Raw genomic sequence first — 23,274 nt, forward strand, 5'->3', positions numbered from 1 at the left:
TCGCCCACCCCCTTCTCTCTCTCTGACTGGCTCTGTCGCTAGGCACAGATGTGTCTAAATTAAACCTGTCCCCTTGGGGTTAGTCAGTCTGTTGCACAAGAACAATATTCTGCTTAGAATTGTATTTCTAATTTTATATTTATGCTTATAGTGTACTATGTGCACAGTATTGTGCACAATTCATGTTGCCACATTTGTAGAACACAATGCTTTTACAGCACAATGACAATGGCTACTAATCGTGTTGTTAGTTTGACATGCACTTTAAAGGCTTTATCCTTTGGCGCAAACAGTAATGGACGGTTGATGTATTTAAGTGTTGTTTGTTATCATCTAAATGTAATCAAATGGCACTGCTTGGACTTCATGGTATTGTGGTCTGTTTAGCTATTAACTGAACTATGCCCATACGGCCCAGTGGCAAATTATAAAATAATGTCAAGCATGGTTACTTTCATTTTTTACTTTTACTTTTAAGTTCGAAGTTACTTGCACAGATTGAGACCTAAATGTAAATATTTAAGTGCAGTCAACTCAAACTCTGCATTTTTGTGTGAAAACTGTATGCACAGATCTTGAACAGGATGTGAAACTTAAGTGCTCTTCAGGTCCACGGTATTTCTACTAAACATCTTATTTAGCCGGCACTAGTATAAACGTATCCAGAAAGCCGCACAAATTGGTAAATAACTTGTGCTTGTTATTAACAGCTGTTGTGTAGTGCTTACACAGTGTGTAAATAAAGCAAGGCATTATCGGTACTTCTGTATTGAACTTGCTGATCAACAGTTCTGCTCCTCGTTTTAGCTGTGCTGTGGTGGTCATGGTTTCCTTGTCGCAGACAGGGGCGTAAAGTATACCCCTGGGCCACAGCCCCCGCGAGGCAGGGGGGCCCATACGAGGCAGGGGGCCCACATGGGCCCTTGACTTGAAGAAACGGATCCCCTCCACATGATATTAGGTCCGCTTTTTTCGTTCGGGGGCCCATTCCTGGTAGCTTGCATGGGGGCCTGAAGTACTTGTGTTACGCCAGTGGTTGCAGAGTAGCACCACAGTTTCAACAATGCTTGAAGGATGTTCTTAGCATCCGGCGTCTATTTCTATTTCTCTGTTGCTCTCAAAGTCTTTGTGTTTTAAAGTGATACTGTCCCATTTTTGGAAATAAGCTTATTCTACACCTCCCCTTGAGTTAAATAATAGGGTTTTGTCCTTCTCCTGTACTTTCAACCGTTCTCTGGATATGGCTGTGAATTTTTTACCTCCATGCTAGCAGTTAACATTGAGTCCTATGAGACCAGCCGACGGCTAACTGGTCTCATAGAACTCAATGTTAACTGCTAGCTTGGAGGTAAAATTTGCACTGCCATACTCAGAGAAAGGTTGAAAGTATAGAGGAATGGTAAAACCCTATTATTCAACTCAAGGGGAGGTGTACAATAACATTATTTCCAGAAATGGGACAGTATCACTTTAAGGCTTAAGACTTGGTCTATGAAATGTTATTACATTACATTACGTCTAGCTGATGCTTTTATTCAAAGCGACTTGCAGCTACAGTATGTAGATACAGTACAGGGTGTTGGTTACAGTCCCTTGAGTGATGCGGGTGTGTGCCTTGCTCAAGGGCACTTAAGCCATGGAGGAAGGGAGGGGTTGTGAAGGCTACGGATTGAACCTGCAACCCTGCGATCCACAGTCTAACCCCCTAACCATTACACACCATGGCTGCCCATTACAACCTACTTCTCATAATGTCCCTGAGTTCCTGAGCAGGGTTTGGGGATCTTGAGTAGGCTTGGGCGATGTCCCCCTAATTGGCAGCTGACGATGTTTACAGTGAGACGATGCGATGGACGATGACATCGTTGTCGTTGTTGGGGGGGGGGATTTATTATTATTTTTTTTTTTTTTTAAAATTATCATATGTTTCGTTTTTTTGGCTTTCGCTAAGCTATTATTTTAATATATTTGCTTTAAGAGTAGGCCTAAGTCAAATATATTAACAGTTTTTAAATTCTTACAATTTTTTTTAAACCTCCTACAGCTGCGCTACTGTCTGAAACAGAGATGGTCGCTCCTCTGCTGTCTGTGAGAGCGACTCTCCCCGACCGACCCCTCCCCATCGCCCTTCTTGTCTCTCGTGTCACCATCAGCTGCTTCAAGCCCGCTCTTCCAAACTCCACCGCGTGGAAACTTATTTTCAGTAAATTTCGCGATGCAGCCTACTGCAGGCTGCTACTAGAGTGTGTTATTTAACGGCGTAGTTCTATTTCAAGACCAGCTGTGTCACGGCGTTTTTTGCATACCGGTACATAACTTTAGCCATGCAGGGAAGCCCAGAACGTTTGTCAAATGGAAGAGATGAGAACCCACGCGTGCCATCTCGAGGTTTTGCAATGGATTTTAGCCCGAGTTAGCAAATTACCCGACGCGAATGTTTCTTAAGCACACGGCGAGACTTTTTAATTCATCAATGGAAACAATTGCGGTGAAGCCACAAAGACGCGGGCAGACATGGAATCGCTTGCGCTCCCTCTTGGCAGTGGGCTAATCAGTGTAGCCTACAATCTTGTGTGGCTACTTCACAAGACATCTCCATCGCGGAGAGATTAAACATTTCCGTTAAACATGAAATGGTAAACTGTCGCAATTTCTGAACGATTTGTTGCTTTCACTTTAGGCTACTCCGGAGGGAGGACCATCTCATGACTCTCCGTTGTAGAAACTTGGGTTACATAAATGAATGTAGGCAATTAGACACTTACTTGAACTCATATGCAGCAAACAATAGTAGGGCTTAGTTCACAAGTTTTTTTTTATTCCATTGCGTTTTTTTTCGTAGCTATAAAATTCACTCTGCTTGAGGCTTGTGTTGACAACCTCGGTCCGTTCAGTCCTGCTATCTGCGCAGTCCGCTACTACTTAGGATTTTACGGTAATGTTTCAGTTTATTGCAATGCCAAGCACCGTAATGATGGCAATAGCAGCGTCTTCAAAAATACAAATTCCTTGGCATCACGATGTTGGCTGTCCATCGTGATGCCAGCTGTCCATCGCCGATGGACGATGACATCGTCTATCGGCACAACCCTAATCTTGAGTCTTGGTCACAGTCACAGTTCCCGCCCCCCACAGGTGACCTCACAGAGTAGCTGGTCTGCTTTTCTTAAGTTTGTATAGCGTGTGTGTGTGTGTGTGCTTGTGCATGCGCGTGTGCTGCTTGGGCGTGCATCGTGCGTGTGTGTATGTATATTCAGATGCTAACCGTGTGTGTGTGCTTGTGCTTGTTGTGTTTCAGTCTGCATTGAATGAACAGAGCTGAGCGTTGAAGAGAGATGCCGGTGCCCCCACCACCACCACCTGCACCCCCTCCCCCTCCCCCACCCCCCACCTTTTCTGTGGTAAGACACACACACACACACACACAGACACACACAGACACACACAGACACACACAGACACACACAGACACACACAGACACACACAGACACACACAGACACACACACACACACACACACACACACACACACACACACACACACACACACACACACACACACACACACACACACACACACACACATTCACACAGGGATTGTAAGACACACACACACACACACACACACACACACACACACACACACACACACACACACACACACACAGGAATCGTGAGACACACACACACACACACACACACACACACAGGGATCGTAAGACACACACACACACACACACACACACACACACACACACACACACACACACACACACACACACACACACACACACACACACACACACAGGGATCTTCTTAGACACACAGATCAATCCATTGTATGCATATACAGACATTCATTCACATGCATTCATGCACACCCAGATAACATGCACACAAACCTGCAGGCATACATTGTATGTGGTAGTACACTCAACAGTAGTGTACAAGTGGGGGATAGTTGAAAGTAAAATATTTTTGTCACGTCATGGACTCTATACTGCTCCCCTGTGGCCAGAAGTATGAACAACCGCAACCTGACAGCAATAGAGTTCTGAGGGACGATCCAAGAATCTCAGATGTTTGCAGGACTATTCAACTATTCAAGACAGCTCCTCCTAGGCGATGGCTTACATTTAATATGGACGGCCATCGCTAACTAGCCTTGAAGGGGCACTGTGTAATATTTGTAGTAGTTTATTACCTTTATTAGTAGTGTGTTACCTATTTAATAAATACCACCACCATGAAATTAAAAGTATTCATTATGACTGGGAAAATTGCAGTCATACATGAAAAGGGGGATCTTCTCCATTATCTGTGATTTTGTCTTTTTTTTTTACTTTATTTATGATGGGACAGTGAAGGTGGTGACAGGAAGCGAATGGGACACAGAGACATGGGAGGATCGGGAAATGACCCCGGCCGGACTCGAACCGGGGTCCCCGTGGGTGGGCATGCAAGCCCAAATGTGGGGGGCTTAGCGCGCTGCGCCACAGCGTCCCCCGTTATCTGTCATTTTGATTTTTCAGAAATAGTCTGACTACGTGGCCATGGCGAAAGAACTCTAGACACTGAAAAGAAAATATTCACTTCCTTCCCCCTCACACCGTTGAGTAACTGAACATTTTGCATTTTGTTATCTGTATCTGTAGGTATCTGAGTTCTACCATTTGTGCTCTCTAGTTATTGTTCATTGTGTGTGTTCGTGCGTGCATGTGTGTGTGTGTGTGCGTTCGTGCGTGTGTGTGTGTGTGTGTGTGTGTGTTCAATGTGTGTGTGTGCGCTCGTGTGCATGTGTGCGTGCTACACAGGCAAACACAGAGAAGCCTAGTCTGAACAGAGGAGAGCAGCAGGGGAGGAACGCTCTCCTCTCCGACATCCACAAGGGAGCGCGACTCAAGAAGACCGTCACCAATGACAAGAGTGCACCCGTCCTGGACAGTGAGTGCAGAAATACACAAACATCCCCCTAGTCGTAAAAATCATATCAAACAGAACATTGTTCTAATAGAGCCATAACAATCAATAAATCATTGAAACGTATTTATATTGAACATTGTCATACGTGTTGGTTATTCAGTGTGCTTGAGAAAGAGAAAGAAATTATATGGATTGTATTATCTTAAGAGAATGTAAATAATAATGAGATTATACTGTTGGGGCAGTTCATGTTAAAACATGAACATATTCCTGGAATAAAGTATCTCATCTTATTAGTAGCAATCTTATCAAACGTATCATTATCGTAAGACGCATATGATGATATTGAATATGGATCTAGTCCTCACACACAAGCAAGCACACAGACAACCAAAACAGTGATTTGACTTAATTGTTCTCGGGGGAACATCCCCTTGAGATATAATATCTCGTTTTGGAGGGGGTCCGCATAACACGACAGCACAATACAATACAGAACACTGAAAGGACGACATTGATGCACACACGTACAATACATTCACTCAGAGTTTGATCACACAAACAACATGCCAGTGGCAGGACTGAATTGCATTGTTGTTTGGGGTAACTTGTACAGTATACCCTATGCACGATTAGATGCACAACAAGCACACCATAACCACTCTGAATCCATTAGAATTTACAGGACGCCACTCACGAGATGAGAGGCTAGGCATTAAAAATATCATTACTCAGCCTGAACGTTTAGAGTTGTTATACTGAAGCTATATGGCCCTCATTATCTTTATAGCTCACGGAGCCAGGAGGCCTTAACTGAACTCAAAAGCAAAGGCTTTGCCATGGCATTTTTTCAAGAGCTTTGTTTCTGTAGTTGTAGATAGCTCTGAAAAGACATGGGGATATTTTTTTATGTTGTTATGGGTTAACGGAACACTGAAGGAACACTTTTCATTTTTCCAAACTGGTCTCCTCTTGTGTATATTTTATTTGTGACCATTTACTTTACTTTACTGACTGAACTCAGAACAAGCAAGGTGCTGCCATGCCATTTAAAGAGCTTTGTTTCTGTAATTTTAGTCAGCTCTGGGAAAAGATGGGGCTCTTTTGTATTAGGAGGTTCTCTACACAGGTGTGCGTTTCTCGAAAGCATAGTTGTTAGCATTTAGCAACTTGGGTAGTTACCAATGGCACATTGCATTGCAAACAACAAAGTAGCTAACATACTGTAGTTGTAGAACTGCACCCCAGAGTTGTAGGAACACCAATTAGTTTGGTCAACTTTTTAAAATAGTTGTCCCTAAATTGTCTCTACTCGAGTCGTGCATAATCTATTTGTTGACATTTACTTGCCTCATTGCTGTGGCCTTAACCTTAGTTGGTCTTGCCATACCCTCGTAGGCAAATGATAATCGAGCGGAAGTTTACGGCTAAGGTCAGGCTGCCTTAACCCTGGCTTTCATACAAGACAAAGAGGGTACTATAGACAATTTTACACAAAGCAAAGGAGGATGCAGCCATTTGAAATGTCAGTGTCTATCTATTGTTATGCCCCTGGGTGTGTGTACGTGCTTCAGCCTTCTACAGGTTGGGTCAGGTTTGTTTTGCTATGGCCCTAGGCTTGCATGCTACAGTACAGTATAGTCTGTCAATTGGCTTGTGTTTCAAGTTTGCATGCACTCTACGTATCTATTTGGGATTGCTTACAGTATGTCTATTGACTTTGCATGTATTCCCTCAGTTCTCCCCATATCACTTGGCTTTGCATGTGTCTTTTAGCTTTGGGTGTATTTATTAGGTTTTGCATTTGTCCAACGGCTTTGCATGTGCCCAATGGCTTAGCATCTATTTATTGGATGTGTGTGAGGCCCTCTCAATCGATTGCCCATTGCAGACTATATTGTTTATCAGAGATGTTCAGAGGTAAGAGAAGGCTCCCACACTGCAAAAGAAACTAAAGCTTAAGCACAAGGTTTCTTTCACTATTTTTCTGAGAACAGAGTAGTGCAGACGTGTCAGGGTTCTGCCTTCATCAGTGCTCTCTGTGCTCACCAGAGATGTCGCCCATAGCTGTGGCCATAGCTCAAATGGTTAGGGCACCGTACTGTTATTCTGGCCCGAGGTCATTTCCCAAACCTTTCCCATCATTCTCTCCCTCTCATTTCCTGTCACCTCGTCACTATCACCATCAAAATAAAGGCGTAAAAAGCCCAAAAACTACTTTAGAGATGTCAACAAAATCCCAGAAGGCTTTGCCTCATGCCGAAGCAATGCAATTTGTCCACTTTAAATATCCTTTTCACAGCAATCATAAACATGTTAGGGTTCAATGAAACCAGACCCATATCTGATATCCTTATTGATTCAAACTATATATGGCAGTGGGTGACAGACCCTGTGGTATCATTTCAGAACCGGACACTTCAGAGCTGTGCAATACCGTAGTAGGATTTAGTTCAGCTTCTATGTAAAAAGGAAAATAAAACATCTGCAAACTTCAGATATGGACTCAAAAGCATTGTTGCTAACCAGTTAGCAATTTACTAGGTTTCCAATGAAAAATTGCATTGCAACCAAGTAAGTTACTAACTAAGTTAGCGACGATGTCAAGAAATGCACACCTGTGCAATAAATGGCTTTACCGATTGTTCTGCAAGCTTTCGTTCTCTTGACCCCCATCGGGCACTCTGCATTGTACTCTGCTAGAGGCTGAAAGCTTGAAGCTTTCTTGCACAGATCTGAAAGCTTGAAGCTTTCTTGCACAGATCTGAAGTCGGCAGATATTTTTTTCCTTTTTATATGTTGAACTAAATTCTATTATTGCACAGATCTGAAGTGTCCGGTTCTGAAATGATAGCAGAGGGTCGACAACACAACAGTTACCCACTCCCATATATAGTTTTAATCAGTAAGGACGGAGATATCGGACATGGGTCTGGTTTCATTGCAGATTCCCCCCCCCTTTTCCATAGAAGTTGAATAACATCCTGCACCTTCACAGCAAATGAGTTTTGACCCTTGTCTACTGTACTTATCATTTCAGAACCGAAAGGAGGTGGAGGAGGAGGAGGAGGAGGTGGCGGAGGAGGAGGAGGTGGAGGAGGAGGATTTGGGGGAGGAGGAGGAGGAGGAGGAGGAGGACTGGGAGGTCTCTTCCAGGGCGGGATGCCCAAACTGCGCTCGGCAAACAGAGATGGCAATGGTGAGACACATCACACAACACATGGATAACACATAGGGGGAAAGTGTGTGTGCATATAGGGAAGGAATACCACTACTGCAGAGGATAGAACATAATCTCCTTGATGAACATTTCATTAGCTTTTCTCATCCTGCCTTCTGCAATTCACGTAGGGTGTCCTTGAGAGTAAAAACATCTTTGAGTGGCAGCCTGTTCTAGTTGTTCCTGATCTCCTTGAGTCCTCATGAAAGTCAGGGACTCGTCTCTCCGTTCTCAGCGTATCTCAGCATATCTCGGTAAACCTGATAATGATATTTAATTACACATCACATTAAACTGCCGTGTCATCAAGCTGTGGCCTCAGATGCCATGTGCACCATGTCATCAGCTTTTCTCAAACCGGTCTGTAAAGAAGTGTGCGTGTGTGTGTGCGTGCGTGCGTGCGTGCGAGTTGTTAAACCGATCTGGAGGAAGTCCTCTTGTGTCTGCTGGTGAGATGTGAGAGAGACAAGAGTGACAGAGTGGGAGTTTGAATGAGTCATTGTGAGAGAGTGAAGGAAGGCAGAACTAACGGGCCATATGTAATGTGCAGTGCAACATGAACTGCAGAGGCAGAGAGCCCTTGGTTGGAATGGGGTCCCCATCACATTGAATCTACTTACTGAGTGGGGAGGCCTTTCAGATGACTTCAGCGGGCAAGCGGCTAATATCTTAACTTCCGTCCTCCCTTGCTCCCTTGTGATGACATCACTGACGACAGAAGTGTGTTTCAATATTGCAATTCTAATGTCATTTTCTCATTTGCTATCGGATTGGTGAATGAAGAATAGTCCCCTCAAAGTTGTTTTGGCTAGGCTCACAGTGGGGAAACGTTATTGATTTCTCCACAGACGCGGGCCGTCAGCGAAACGCGAGGCCACAAGCCTCACAGGTCGAGGACGGGAGACCGCACATTGGAAAGAAGCTATTCTTAGGGCTGATAGTATTCTGGCTCCATGCGTGATTTCAGGCTTGACAGAGTTCGCAAATATAAAAACATTGATAATAATAATTAGCCATTAGGTTATTCTTATCTCAGAAAATGTTACAGGTTCAGGGTTTTTCTTCTACTATCAGGCTTGAATAATGGTCATACACAGGCTATTAATGTTTGAATAATGTGTCAAAATAGGCCTACGTTATGTCTCTATGCAGTATCTTGTCATCGTTAGAGCAGGGGGAAAAGTTCAGGCTCAGGATTTTTTTTCACTATCACCCCTGTATTCTCTCGGTCTCCTAGCAGCGCCCCTGTGGTAACATCATGTGTGACCTTAGGTGTCCAAACCATTGTGTGCAACAATCTTAACCGACAACAGAGTGCTTTTCCATATTGTGTGACATACGTGTGGCTACACCACCTCCCACTCGCACACTCAGGATATCCCCCCTCCAGAGTTTTTGGACCAGGTTCAGAGCGTAGGTCTTTCCTCTTTAAGAACACCGGCCGGCAAAAAAAGTCCAACAGCATTATGGAACAGCAGGATTAAGGGCTTAATAAGAATACAGCCACACAAGCTCTTATGTGTAAAGTGGGATTTCCTGGTGTGTGGTGCCAGAAGCAGATTATCGAGTGAAAAGCTGAACTTACCCCTCGGTGAAGGTGTGTGGTAGCCTGGGAACTCCCATACTGCCTTTAGTTCTACACAATCATTTCGATCTGAAAGACACTCACTTGTGATTAGGTCCAGTGGTAACCAGGCAAAGTGTGTGGTGGTGTCGAGGGGGTTGATGATCTAATGAATTTATTGATCAGTTCCTCGAAGAAGCTTCGGTTTGCGGCTGTGGAGAACTGTTAAAGTTTCTCAGAGGAACAAATCAGTTCTTGGAAGAACCCTGAAATCTTCCAGAATGTTCCTCAGAGAACCTTTAGGGGGTCAAACTGAAGTTTTCTGTGGAACTGGGAACTAATTTGTTCCTCAGAGAATGTTAAGGTTTCCCCAAACAAGATGGCAAACAATATTCTTGGAGGAACTTGTAATTTTTTTACCGTGTAACAGTGAGATGTCCAGCGGTGAACTACAGTCGGTCCCCCTACAATGCACACCCTTTACCGAGGTAATGCCACGTCATCCACCTCGGTACGTACCGGGCCTAGCTGCAGTGTACCCAAACAACCGCTGGGTGGCACTTGGGAGCGCTCGCTCAATACCCATTCACTCACACGCACACACGGGCGCGCACACATACACATACACATACACATACACACACACACTCTCTCTCTTTCTCTCTCTCACTCTCTCTCTCTTGTTCATATCAGATAACCATAGCACAGAGTGGTGAAGAAGCGCAAATGTGTTGGCAACATTTATTACCATATGGAATATTTTAGACGATGTTGACGGCATATTAATATGCTCATATTCACCAGCACGCACCGATTCAGCGGATAACGACATGCCTAATTAAATTGTGTGAGAACACCTCCAGGAAGTAAGAAGAGTCATAAAAAGAATAAATAGCCTAATGAATTTTCTTTTCTTTTTTTTTATGATGATCGGATGAATTGCCATTAATGTGCAAGCTCTAGGCTATGTGTAGACCTAAATTGAAGCCACAAGCCCCTGAGCCCTATCTCGCGCCAGTCGTAAAGTCTTCACGAAAAAAATGGGGGAATTTCTGGGGGAAATTCTGGGGGAAATTCTAGGCAGAATGTACAAGGACGTGGTGAATTCACGATATTGCCCGTGTTTCGTGGTTGATTTACGGTTTCAGTCTCGTGGTTGATTTACGATATGCATTGAAAACTAGGTGGTTGGCAGGAACCGATATCGATATGCACCGGAATTCGGCTATATTTGATTTACCCCACTGTACGGCAGGAACCGAATTGTTACACAGGTAGGCTATATTTGATTTACCCCACTGTACGGCAGGAACCGAATTGTTACACAGGTAGGCTATATTTGATTTACCCCACTGTACCCTGTACAAGGCGGATGAGAATTCCGGTGCATATCACAAAATTGTTACACAGGTAGGCCATATTTGATTTACCCCACTGTACGGCAGGAACCGAATTGTTACACAGGTAGGCTATATTTGATTTACCCCACTGTACCCTGTACAAGGCGGATGAGAATTCCGGTGCATATCACAAAAGCTGCCGTTCCCTGGTTCTGGTTCTGTCGCGGCCGGTCCCCGCCCCTGTGCAAAAATGCCAACGCAAATGCCAACGCATGCATATCGTAAATCAACCACGTAGTTTTCAATGCATATCGTAAATCAACCACGAGACTGAAACCGTAAATCAACCACGAAACACGGGCAATATCGTGAATTCACCACGTCCTTGTACATTCTGCCTAGAATTTCCCCCAGAATTTCCCCCAGAAATTCCCCCATTTTTTTTGTGAAGACTTTACGACTGGCGCGTGATACGGTTGGAGCCCCTATACCGATTCTCGCATCGCAAGATTTGAAACGTCTAATATTGCAACTTCAAACTTGTTATCTGGATGTGGATACTTTTTTCGTTCGGTAAAAATTATGGAGAGTGCAATAGGGGGCCTAAACCTCACTGCAGTAACCTACAGCGCCGCGTTTGAGTGTTTAAGCGTTGGCTATTTATCTTACATCGCCAACAGCTGGGGCGATAACCTAACCTACACTTCCGTAATCAATGCTTAATTTGTAAATCACAAGGTACCGGAACGCAAAAAGCATATGACATCACAGCGACGGTGAGTTGGACAGAGGTCCCGGAACGCACAGAAAAACTATAATTACGCAAACGAATACAAAAGGGAAAAAAAACAGATGCAATTCCCTGCATTTGAAGGACATTGAGTCCCATGTCAGCTCATATCCATACGTTTGTTTCTTAATACAAGGGACGGTTGGCAATCCAATGGCTATTTTAAACAACAGCCATAGCATAGGCTATTAAATGCTGTAATGACAACAACCAATATTTTTTGTTTGATCGCTAACTTTATGCTTAGTAGTTTCGTGCAGTGCATGGAAATTATGCTTTCCCCATGAGGTGAAAAGAAACCGAAGCGGTCTTATACCTATTATTCTACTATACCTATTGAAAGGACAGTGCATGGCTGTCCAATTCCCGTATTCACACAACGTTGGCATAGGCCTATTAAACGTTAAATCCTCGCTTTGTTGGCGACTTTGTTGCATATGATTTGGCTGATCCGCATGTGCTGTTGCGATATGCCACTTCACTGTTTCGAGAGCTCGCGCACTGATGGTAAGCGAGCTGCGATTTTCAGGGCTCGCGCACTGATGGTAAGCGAGCGGCGATTTTCCCGGTAGAGTTGGCTTTTCACACTGACTGTCTGCTCGTGCTGCGGTCCGGTTGAAAATCCCTCCGACCAATGTTTTATTTGGAGTGTGTAGGCCCTATTTGAATGAAATATCACATTGTCTTTGCTGTTTTCGTGCTCAAATTGACTTGTAAGCAACTGTCGGGTCTTGGGAGAGAAGATAACGCGCGGGCACACATGCTGAGCGCTCGCCAGCCGAGGAAGATCTCATCCTCTCACCCAGGCTGTCTTTTTCGCTAGGCAACATGACTGATCAATGCACCAAACGCAGCCCAGGTGCCACTAGAAATTAGTATGTCCAAAACCTTGTGTGCCGACCAAAATTTGATAAAAACTTTTAAACAATGTTTGGCACAGCCAGTGTCGTGCCGAAAAGCGAGTCCCTGCCAGAACAAGAGTGCCCTCATTGAAACCAATGTCATTTTTTGAGAGAAAAATATACTCATTTTTGCAGAATGAATTACATAATATACAGTCCAAGGAAAAAGTTTGTACACCCTTTGAAATTTCTTACATTTCTGTCAAAATTGGTCATAAAGCATGGTCTGATCTTCCCGGAAATCACCAGAAGGAACAACCAGAGTCTGCTTTAAATAATTCAACCCAAACATTTACAAGTTTACATATTTTCATTGGCCATAAGATTTAAACATTCACAGGACAGAAAGGCATAAGTAAGTACACCCTTGCATTCAATAGGTTTTAACCCTAAGTTTGTCGCAATAACCTCAACCAGATGTTTCCTGTAGTTGCAGATCAGATTAACAAAAAATCTGGATGTATCTTGACTCCCTCTTCTTTAGAAAACTGCCCTTCTTCAGCAAGGTGTCTGGGATATCTGGAGTGAATAGCTTTCTTGACTTTATGCCATATCATCTCAAATGTTTTTTGTCAGAGCTGTCAGAATGTGTATTCCGTTGTTATGATGCAATTCTAAAGTCAACTTGCTTCTAAAACATGGGTTGTTGTCCCATTTCAGCACGCATCTTCTTGTTTGTTTCATCGGTGTGACAGACTACCTCATGTTTTGTTCTTTAAAATATCTCAATTAACCTCTGAGTTCATTGTTCTACTGATGATGGCAAACTGACAAGGGCCTGAGGCACCAAGGTAGCTGCATATAATGATGCTCCCGCCACCATACTCAAAGGTGGAGATGATGTTTTGGTGAAGGTGTGGTTCTCCAGTTCTCCTCCAAACATGATACTATGTGTTCCCCTGAAAAATTCAACTTTGGTTTCAACGTTGGTCTACAGAATATTTAGCAGTCATTTTATGAAGCATATAAATGCGCAATTTCGCAAACCTCAAAGGTGCAGCAATATTTTTTTGGACAGAAACCCCATTAATTTTAGATTGGCAGAATGAACCCCATTTTTAGTTATTCTTGGTTACATCTCCACTTCTGAGTATGGTGGCGGGAGCATCATTATATGCGGCTACCTTGCTGCCTCAGGCCTTTGAAAGTTTGCTATTATCAGTGGAGCAATGAACTCAAGTTTATTGTGATATTTTACAGAAAAAAAACGTGAGGAAGTCTGTCACACAGTTGAAGCACATAAGAGGATGGGTGCTGAAATGTGACAACAACCCATACTTTAGCAGCAAATCAACATTAGAATGGCTTCATAACAATGAAATACACATTCTGGAATAGTCCAGTCAAAGCCCTGACTAAAAACAATTGAGATTATATGGCATTAAGTCAATAAAGCTATGCACTCCAGACATCCCAGAAACCTTGCTGACGAGAGGCAGTTCTCTAAAGAAGAGGGAGACAAGATACATCCAGATTGTTTTGTTAATCTGATCTGCAACTACAGGACAAGTCTGGTTGAGGATATTGCAACTAACTGAGGGTTAAAACCTATTTAATGCAAGGGTGTACTTACTTATGCCTTGCTGTCCTGTGAATGTTATAGCCTTATGGCCAATAAAAATATGATAACATGTAAATGTTTGTGTGGAATTAGTTAAAACAGACTCTGGTTGTTCCTTCTTGAGATTTCCGGAAAGATCAGACCTTGTTTTATGATCAATTTTGACTGAAATGTAAGAAATTTCAAAGGGTGTACAAACTTTTTCTTGGGACTGTATGAACTAAAATATGCTTATGAAATATTACTCGTCCTCCACTTAATATGAGCTATTTGACTGAAACTGCAACTTTTGTTATGACAATTAGGCTATTCGATTCCTTTATGGAAATAATAGCCTACTGAAATTGTAACCAGCTCTTTGTAGCCTAATTCTTCCAGAAGGAATGCAGATGCTTTATGGATATGCTTTCCATCCATGCACTCTCCGTGCAGGGGTGGTGGAAAGACACCAAACGTGCCATCACCACCCCCCCCGGACCCACGAAACCCACTGCGCTCCGAAGTTGAATTCCTTTTACTACTTTATTGCTATGTGTGCATAAAGCGCATGTTCGATTTGCTGTAATAGGCTACGACCAGTAGCCTCGACGTGTCTGTCTTTTCTTTTCCTTCTTTCAATATTTAGTAGGCTAAAATATAATAAATAAATAGAAATAATTTGGTATCCATGTCTGGTTAGCGTCTGGGCATTTGTGGTCTTTACCTGGTTCTCCGCACCATCTTATGACAATGTTGAATAATGTTGAACAAAAAAACGGATGCACACACGTCATACTCTTTTATTACCTCATATTGTTTTTATTGTATTGATTTTTAATTCTGTGTATAAACAAATAAACGTAGGCTAAACTTGAAATTTCAGCAAGAGTGTAAATTTATTTCACAAGTAGGCCTACAGAGTTTTAGTAGACAATGCCTACACAGCAGCCTTTACAAGTTGCCTAATGTAGGCTACACTGCAGATAAAGACAGCAGAAAACATCCTTTCTGCCCGGCTTAACCAGAATTGCGTTCCGTCCCTTTCGCTGTGTCTCCTGCGACTCGGCCTGTTGTTTGTGCAGTAGTGCGCTGTTTCCCTTCACCTACCAGTGGGCTCACCACCTAGATCGATGATTTGGTCGATGACTGTATCCAGGTGATCAATGTACCAATGTGTGTGTGTGTGTGTGTGTGTGTGTGTGTGTGTGTGTGTGTGTGTGTGTGTGTGTGTGTGTGTGCGTGCGCGCGCTCGTGGAAAAAAAAACTCTTGGCCGCAAACTGTTAAACTCACACGGCTTGGAGGGGCACTTACATAAATTTCAACTGACTACAGCCTTCAACTGTGTGACGCTATGAATGTTTGTCTGTGGGGGAGGGGGTGATTAAACCCCTACACGCACACAAAAGAGCTCGTGGTGTGACAGGTTATCCAGCCTCCGAAGAAGGAGTCATAGTTCACAAGTGTCCACAAGCACTAATAATAATAATAATAATTAAAAAAAACCCCGTCTTTTTTATTTTATTTAACTGTAGGTAGGCCTATGCAAACTGGATTGGGAGATGGTGAATGAAAGACAGAAAAAAGTCGAGTTTAAATTCACATGGTGGTCTTGTTTAGGGCTCACACTTGTTATGTTGTTGTGTTATTATCAAATGCCCTATCAAATGCCCAATGCTAAATAAAACATGCAATTTGCTGACTGTATTTCTACTACTACTAAAACTTGGGGATGGACAAGCACGGAAGCACAAACACAGGCAGACGCTTGGAGGGGCGCTTACATAGATGTCAACTAACTACAGTCTTCAACTGTGTGACGGAGTGAATGTTTGTCTGTGGGGGAGGGGGTGATTAAACCCCCACACGCACACAAAAGAGCTCTCTCTCTCTCCAACAACACAAGAGGGAGTATTCGCATTGGACGCACTTGTTTAGTCCCTCACAATGTGTAGGGCCTATGCTTGGTTGCCATATTAAAATCAGGTTTTAAGAAGAGCACACACAATCGAATCGAAAGTAGCCTATAGCCAAATATTTTAATTAAATTCGGGCGGTTGGTTGAATCATTCAAATAGCCTAATTAAAAATAGCCTATATAGTAGCCTATATAGGCTTACCACCAACAAAAATTATGAAATAATGAAAACAAATTAAGGTAAGCGTACCCATTAAGCCCATGTACCCTTTAAGCCCACTTTCAACTTTGAGGTCAATTTAAAGAAAGGGAAAAGGTGAATTTTGTTGTTCATCACCCTATCCAATTAAAGGGTTTAGTAACTGACAAAATGTTTTTTATTGCAAACAAATCACATTTTTCATCGTCGAGTTATTCCCGTCCAAGTGAATCCAGTCTCAGGACTACTGACAAGAAGTTGCCTCAAAACTTTGCTGTTTTGGGACATGTCAGAAATCATAGAATATCAGCTAGTTTAAGTCAAATGTTTTGAAAATATTTTCATATTTAGTAAACTAAGAGGTAAATGTAATGATATTTATATATATACATGCAGTGTTTTACTAAAATATAGCATTTCCCTTCAAATGGAAAGATGTGTTTTATGAGCGAGCACACGCCGATATTTTCTTGATACAACCACACACCATCTTCATCTTACTCTACCGTAAGACTTAAGGTGGTTAGGTATGAATTCTAAGCATATTCCAGTTTGTTTGGCATTGGTCTTTAAAGAAATGCATCATGAAATGTTTTGTGGAGTTGATTATTTCCATAAAATAGCTTTTTGTATAGGCGGGCTTAATGGGTACAAGGTGGGCTTAAATGGTACACCCCATTGAAATGCATGCAAGTTTGCATGCATGCTTATGAAAAATGCCTTTGAGGGACATAAAAAGTGCTGTACAATCCCAAGTTGTTGGTTTAAAAGGCGTAATGTAATGAACTAACAATAATCAATAAGAAAAAATACATTTCTCTGTTTGGATGAAGAATTTTATGAAGTATATGAAGTAAAAGATGCCGTAATATTTAATTAGGTTTTATGCACTATGTTTTGAGCAAATCTTACATTTTTGGTCTGAAACCATTTAAACAACAAAATATTTCACAAAAAAATTATGTGAAGATGATTGAAAAATAAAGAAATTTAGATTTTGGTGGGCTTAATGGGTACGCTTACCTTATACTCTGTAGCCGCCTTAACAATAGAAGTAATTAGGCCTATTAATGAATTCGTTTGCCAAAAAAATAGGCCTAAGCAAAAAAAAAAAAAAAGAATTTCACACTTATCTTAACACTTATCATACTGTCACAGGTGGGGGGTGCGCGTTTGACAGCGGCACCCCCACTTAATACCAACTACCCCGAGGAGCATTGTACACATCAGGAAACACCAAGACAACAAAGTCATTTAAATCAAGTATTTATTTTCTATTTGGAGACATAGTTCTGTATGCATGCGTGTGTGTGTGTGCGTGCGCGTGTGTGGATGTGTAACCAGTTCTCTGTCCGCGGGGTCCTTAATGGTCCAATGTCTCTGATCAGCACCTCAAACCTCTCACTCGGTCCGTGCGCATCGTAGCCTCCGACAGGTTGGGCAGGGCCACCTGGCTCGTCTGGGCACGCGGAGGCGGATCAGCTGGTGGAGATAGGAGAAGGGTAAACAGGCTTCCAGTCTCTGAATTCGTATGAATAACGCACAGGGGGATGCTAACTCCCATCACCAATTGTGAATAAAATAGGCCTACACAGCACGAGTAACTAAGCTACTTATTTAAAGGAGCACACGTGAGCAGCACAGCAACCAACACAGCACACATAAAACGATGGTGTAGGGGTGGCCATCCTCGCTGCGCAAAAAGTCTTTTCCGATCGTGCATTCGCTGGGTCCGGGAGTGAGAGAGTGAGTGAGTGACAGACAGAGCGGCCCAGGGGCAGCGCACACAGCGGGGAGGAGGCTTCAAGGTGAAGGCTATGGTGACCAGGCGTGGCACTTAACTTCGGTGGTGAGCGTCCTCCACCACCAGCTTTCCAACGCAACCTCTTCGTGACTCTGGCCGCAAACCTCGTTCAGGCAATATGCCGTCCGCGCCATTCGTAGTCGTCTGTTGCTTGTGTCGTCCAAAGGACCGAACGCGTGCCCCATCTTCTCCTGGCCCCATCCGGATACCGGCGTGCAGCTCACCCCCCTCCCAAGGCTGCCCCCCGGCCGCGCGGTAGTCTCTCCGACCCTTCTCTCGTGCGGTAGCTGTGCGTCTCGTCCTCCTCCGGATCCTCCTCGCCATCTTGCCACCTGCATTCAAAAAGCCCATACCCACCCCGTACACCCAATCACCTTTCTCCCTCTTCCCATTGGCACCTGCAAACATTTGCAATCAGTGAGAATAACAGTTAGTCCAAGTTTGTCACCCCCGTGACAATACGACTGCTGTGTTTAAAAAAAAAAATTTAAAAAAAGGCAGTGCACAGCCTTTTGTGACACGTCGTGGTGTGACACAGGGTTTGCCCCAGCACTTTATTGCGAAGGCGGCCACCTTGACAAGAGCCACCTACCACCTTGACTAGGTCCCCTGAAAAGATAAAGATTTCATGTTGTGAATGTAATTTCTGTAGTTGCTTAATCCAAAAATATGTACTTTTAACGCCCCACCACCTTGACTAACAAAAATTATGTGGGAAACGCTGGTGTGACAGGTTATCCAGCCTCCAAAGAAGCAGTCATAAGTGTTCACAATCCGTTCCTGGCATGAATGCAGAATAATAAAAACAAAACACCGTCGACTGGCGGTCTTGTTTAGGGCTCGCGCGTGGGTTATTATCAAATGCCCAATGTTACGTGCAACACAATGTCGTCGCCAAATTTAAAATTCGATCTCTCTCATGCTGGCGTTACGGGACACACTTAATTACAATGGTGTTCCTGTCTGATTGAGTCGGTTTTAATTGTCTTTACCGGTTCAAATTGTAGTATGTATGCAAACTCTGTATCCTGAGGATACCCGTTCCTGGCTTGAATAGTGCTGAAATAAGTTAGAGACGGATTGGGAGACGGTGAATGCAAGACAGAAAAAAGTCGAGTTTAAATTCACATTGTGGTCTTGTTTAGGGCTCACACTTGTGTTATTATCAAATGCCCTATCAAATGCCCAATGCTAAATAAAACATGCAATTTGCTGACTGTATTTCTACTACTACTAAAACTGGGGGACGGGCAAGGACGGAAGCACAAACAGACCACAGACACAGGCAGACGCTGCTCTGCAAAAGCGGTGCTATACTGCCCCCCGCATTCCGAATGGCCACAGGGTGTAATGATCACGGTACGCTGCCGCGGCCCGGCACGGTAATGAGCAGATTGAAGTTACACCATCTGTACAGCACTTGCCGCAATGAAAGCCCATGGCCATCATTATAATTTAGAGCCTTAAGCGCTCTGGAATCTGAATCAGAGTCATCAGCCAAGTATGCCGTCTCACTGAAGGAATTTGGTTCCGGCTGTTGTTGTTGGTCACTGAAAAACAAGACAATACATAGACAATGTACATATTATACACAAGACAATACACACACACCATGCAAGGTCACTAAATCCATAGGGTCATAAAATGTGAAACATTTCGTTGTTGTTTTCCCACTGTTGTTGTCAGACACATATCCACATGCCCTGCAACCATTAGGAGTGAGCTCTGTATGGTAGAGTCAGGCCGACGTCATTAGGGTAGATATCGATGAAATTAGAATTATGGTTTTGTCTGAAACCTCCACAATTCTGGTTCGCAAGCCGATTGTAGCACCCTCTGTTGGTGGGGGACTTCTAACACCTCTCCAATGACTAGTAATGTAATATCCTTCGTTGTCAGTTAAATTCAAGTCCAACTTATGAGTAATGTGGTAGATTTGTGTGAGTGCCTTAAATTAAGTGTGAAATAAGATTTTTGCTCTTCCTCTCAACCTTTTGTTTCCTTCAATAACTTCTTCGCTTTGTCCCTCCATTTCTGACCCCATCCTTCTCTCTCTGCCCCATCCTTTACCCCCTCTCTCACTCCCTCTCTTTCCCTCCCTCCCTCCCCCTCTCTCTCTACCTCCCCCCTCTTTCTCTGAAACCCTTCCTCTTTTTTGCCCCTTTGCCTCTTTATCTCTCACTGCCTCTCTTTTCCTCTGTCTCTCCACCCCCATGTCTCTCTATCTCTCTCCCTCTCTCTCTCTCTCCCTCTCTCTCTCTCAGACTCTGGTGGTTCTGCGCGCCCTCCTCTGCTGCCCCCTGGTGGCCGTTCAGCAGGCCCGCGGCCGTTTGGAGGAGGTGGAGGTGGCGGAGGAGGCGACAGTGACATCAGCCACGCCCCTCGCCTGCCCGTCCCCAAGAGCAGCGTGATGGACACCCCTCGCTCCCGTGGTATCCCTCCACCCCACCCCGGTGGTGGCGCTGGCCCTCCGCCCGTGCCCAATACCCCACGCCCCGGTGCCGGAGGAGGGGGCATGGGGGGCAGGGGACCCCCTCCGTTACCCGGAGGTGGACGCCCCACTTCCTCAGCTCCCACCCCCCCGCCACCCGGCCGACACGGCGGGGGCCCACCGCCCCCCGTTCCAGCCTCGACAGGTTTCGGCCGCCAGCCCTCCAGCCCTGCGCCACCCCCCTCCAGTCGACCCCCCTTACCCCCAGCGCCAAGACCCGGGTCCGAGGACCGGCCCCCGCCTGTTCCCTTGGGCAACAGACCATCTCTGCCCCTCCCACCGGACGCGCCGCCACCTCCCCCGCCCGCCTTCAACAACAAGCCCGCCCCGCCGCCCTCGTCGTCACGCCCCAGTCCCGGAGGAGGAGGTGGGGGTGCGCCGCCTCTGCCCCCCGGGCGGCCCGGACCCCCTCCGCTGCCCCCGACACCCGGGGGGCCTGCTGATGATGTCACGCCGCGGCTGCCGCAGAGGAACCTGTCCCTCAACTCCGCTCCCGCGCCCCCTCCTGCCCGCTCGGGCCCCCTGCCACCGCCCCCCAGCGAGAGGCCACCACCCCTGGGCAGGAACTCCTCCGCACGCACAGGTAGGGGATGGTCAAATCATGACAACTAGTGTTCTGTATGCTGTACACATACAGTGTACCATGCCAGCTACTGTGAATAAGGTGATGTGCATATACCAGGGTAATTATAGTATTATACATATATTATCCATTAATTATCCATTAAAAAAAAATTATGTTACGTGTGTAATCCATAACATGCGTAACTTTCTGACTTTCACTCTGAGAGACACGTGGCTTGTTTTCTTGTGGTGAGTCACAATTTCCAACTCTCACAGTATTTTTACAGTATTTTAGAACTATACAACTTTCAACCACTTCCTGTGTGAGAGTCTGAGCAGGCCCGCTGACAGGGGGGGAGACAAAGGCATATGTTGTCCCGGGCCCAGTTAGATAGGGGGCGCAGAATTAGGTCTCCATTACATTGTATGTATTGGGTAGGGGCCCTTTCAGAAGACTTTGTCCACTTAATGGACATGTCATAATAATAAAGACATTTTTAATTTTGGAGTGCCTTGGTGAAGAAAAGTTTTTTCTCTTTTCAAGCAACTTTTTCCACATATACTGTATTTCAAATAGCGACACAGAAACTGAAGAGAAAGAATAAACCTTTATGACTATCATATTTTAAAACAGTTTCTTAAGTGTCATCAAAAGGCTACAAAATGTTCTCACAAACAACATCTCACAAACCCTCTTCCTCGGTCTTAGGATTGCTAAAAGCTCAGTGATATGCTTTGGTATGAAAAAAGGCTGTGGCTTCGAGACCCTGTCCTTGGAACTCCATATGTTGCAAAATATTGCTACAACTGAAAAATATTGCCAACAGTTTGTTTGCTGTAGAGATGAAAGGCAGCTGTGAATTCTTCCCATTGATCACTGGGTGTGTAGATCATTTGGGGCTTCTTATTGCATTGCATCGCATCAGAGACTAAATCAGTTCTGCTGTGGACATCTCTGCCTCCCAGAGTTCAGCAACCCTTCCACTGTCTAAGTAAGAAGCAATTGGAAACACAATATGGTATCATAAAAGTAAGATAACACTCAGATTTCAATTATCTACAGTATCTCGTTTGTGCACTCCACCTTTGCAAGCTAACTCTTGCTGCCCAACGCCTTGTGACCGGTTAGGTTTTAGGGATGGTTTTGGTCTGGGTTCAATTTGGCAACAAATTTGCAATTTCCCTTGCTTGTTTCGCTGTTCTCTGCAAAAGTAAAGCAGCAGAAACGTTGCTTTACCGACAGGTCAGGGGTAGGCATGGTTTTGGTCAGGGCACAGCAGAGCATTTTTGTGTAAGAAATTTGGGTGAAATGGGGTAACATTCTTCTCTGAAGATTACATCAACTGGGTCTCGGTTCCCACGAGCTTGTGGAGAGTTCAAAGCAGAAGTAAGACTACACAGAAATAAACACGGCCTAATCCCTTTCTTATTTTAAAGAGTGTTGCTGGCATGAAATTCAAAATGGGCAGACTATTTTTCTAAAGAACTAGACACATTTCCACAGAACAGAGCTTGCTGAGCTGTGTTTTGTTGTTGTTGCACTGTACATAATTATTAATTTTGTTTGCTGCACTGGAAAAAGGGTTGTAGACTAGCAATGTTCATACATATTTGGTTTTATTACATTTGTTATAAGATAATACATTTGCATGAAATGTGTTTCAGAAACGGGAGTTGTCCCACAGAGTATATAGTTTTGTTGATGACTGAAGAAAAGGTTTCAAAGGGTATTTCTTTAATTCATCGGAACTCTGTTAGCTTCCTGTTTAGAACTTCCTGTTAAAGTTGAGTTCCATTTTATTGTAGCCTCTTTGTGCAGAATCACTTATTTGCTTAAGACTCAACTACATCATAACAATATCCCTGACATTATTGAGAGTCACACATAACAAATTTAGACTTGGTCATTAAACATTTCGGTGACAATAAGGTTATAACAGGCTCTTACAAAGGGGTTATTCAACTATCAAACTGCAGGGTCTGTAAAATCTCTTTTGTGACCTGGTTATGGACAGTGGCTT

At 44.1% G+C, this 23,274-nt stretch overlaps 1 protein-coding gene across 3 annotated transcripts in view; it reads left to right on the top strand.

Annotated features, from left to right (window-relative positions):
• The window catches only part of wipf1b (WAS/WASL interacting protein family, member 1b), a 49,778-nt gene that overhangs the window by 23,004 nt on the left and 3,500 nt on the right, over positions 1 to 23,274 (top strand). For all 3 annotated transcript variants that reach the window (XM_063212056.1, XM_063212057.1, XM_063212058.1), the window contains exons 2-5: positions 3,299 to 3,401; positions 4,815 to 4,944; positions 7,964 to 8,122; positions 20,463 to 21,272. In XM_063212056.1, coding sequence (XP_063068126.1) covers positions 3,336 to 3,401; positions 4,815 to 4,944; positions 7,964 to 8,122; positions 20,463 to 21,272 — 1,165 coding nt within the window. In that variant the 5' untranslated portion in view covers positions 3,299 to 3,335. The remainder of the gene's footprint in view (positions 1 to 3,298; positions 3,402 to 4,814; positions 4,945 to 7,963; positions 8,123 to 20,462; positions 21,273 to 23,274) is intronic.

The sequence above is a fragment of the Engraulis encrasicolus genome, chromosome 12 (assembly GCF_034702125.1).
Source record: "Engraulis encrasicolus isolate BLACKSEA-1 chromosome 12, IST_EnEncr_1.0, whole genome shotgun sequence".
NCBI classification, from domain to species: domain Eukaryota; kingdom Metazoa; phylum Chordata; class Actinopteri; order Clupeiformes; family Engraulidae; genus Engraulis; species Engraulis encrasicolus.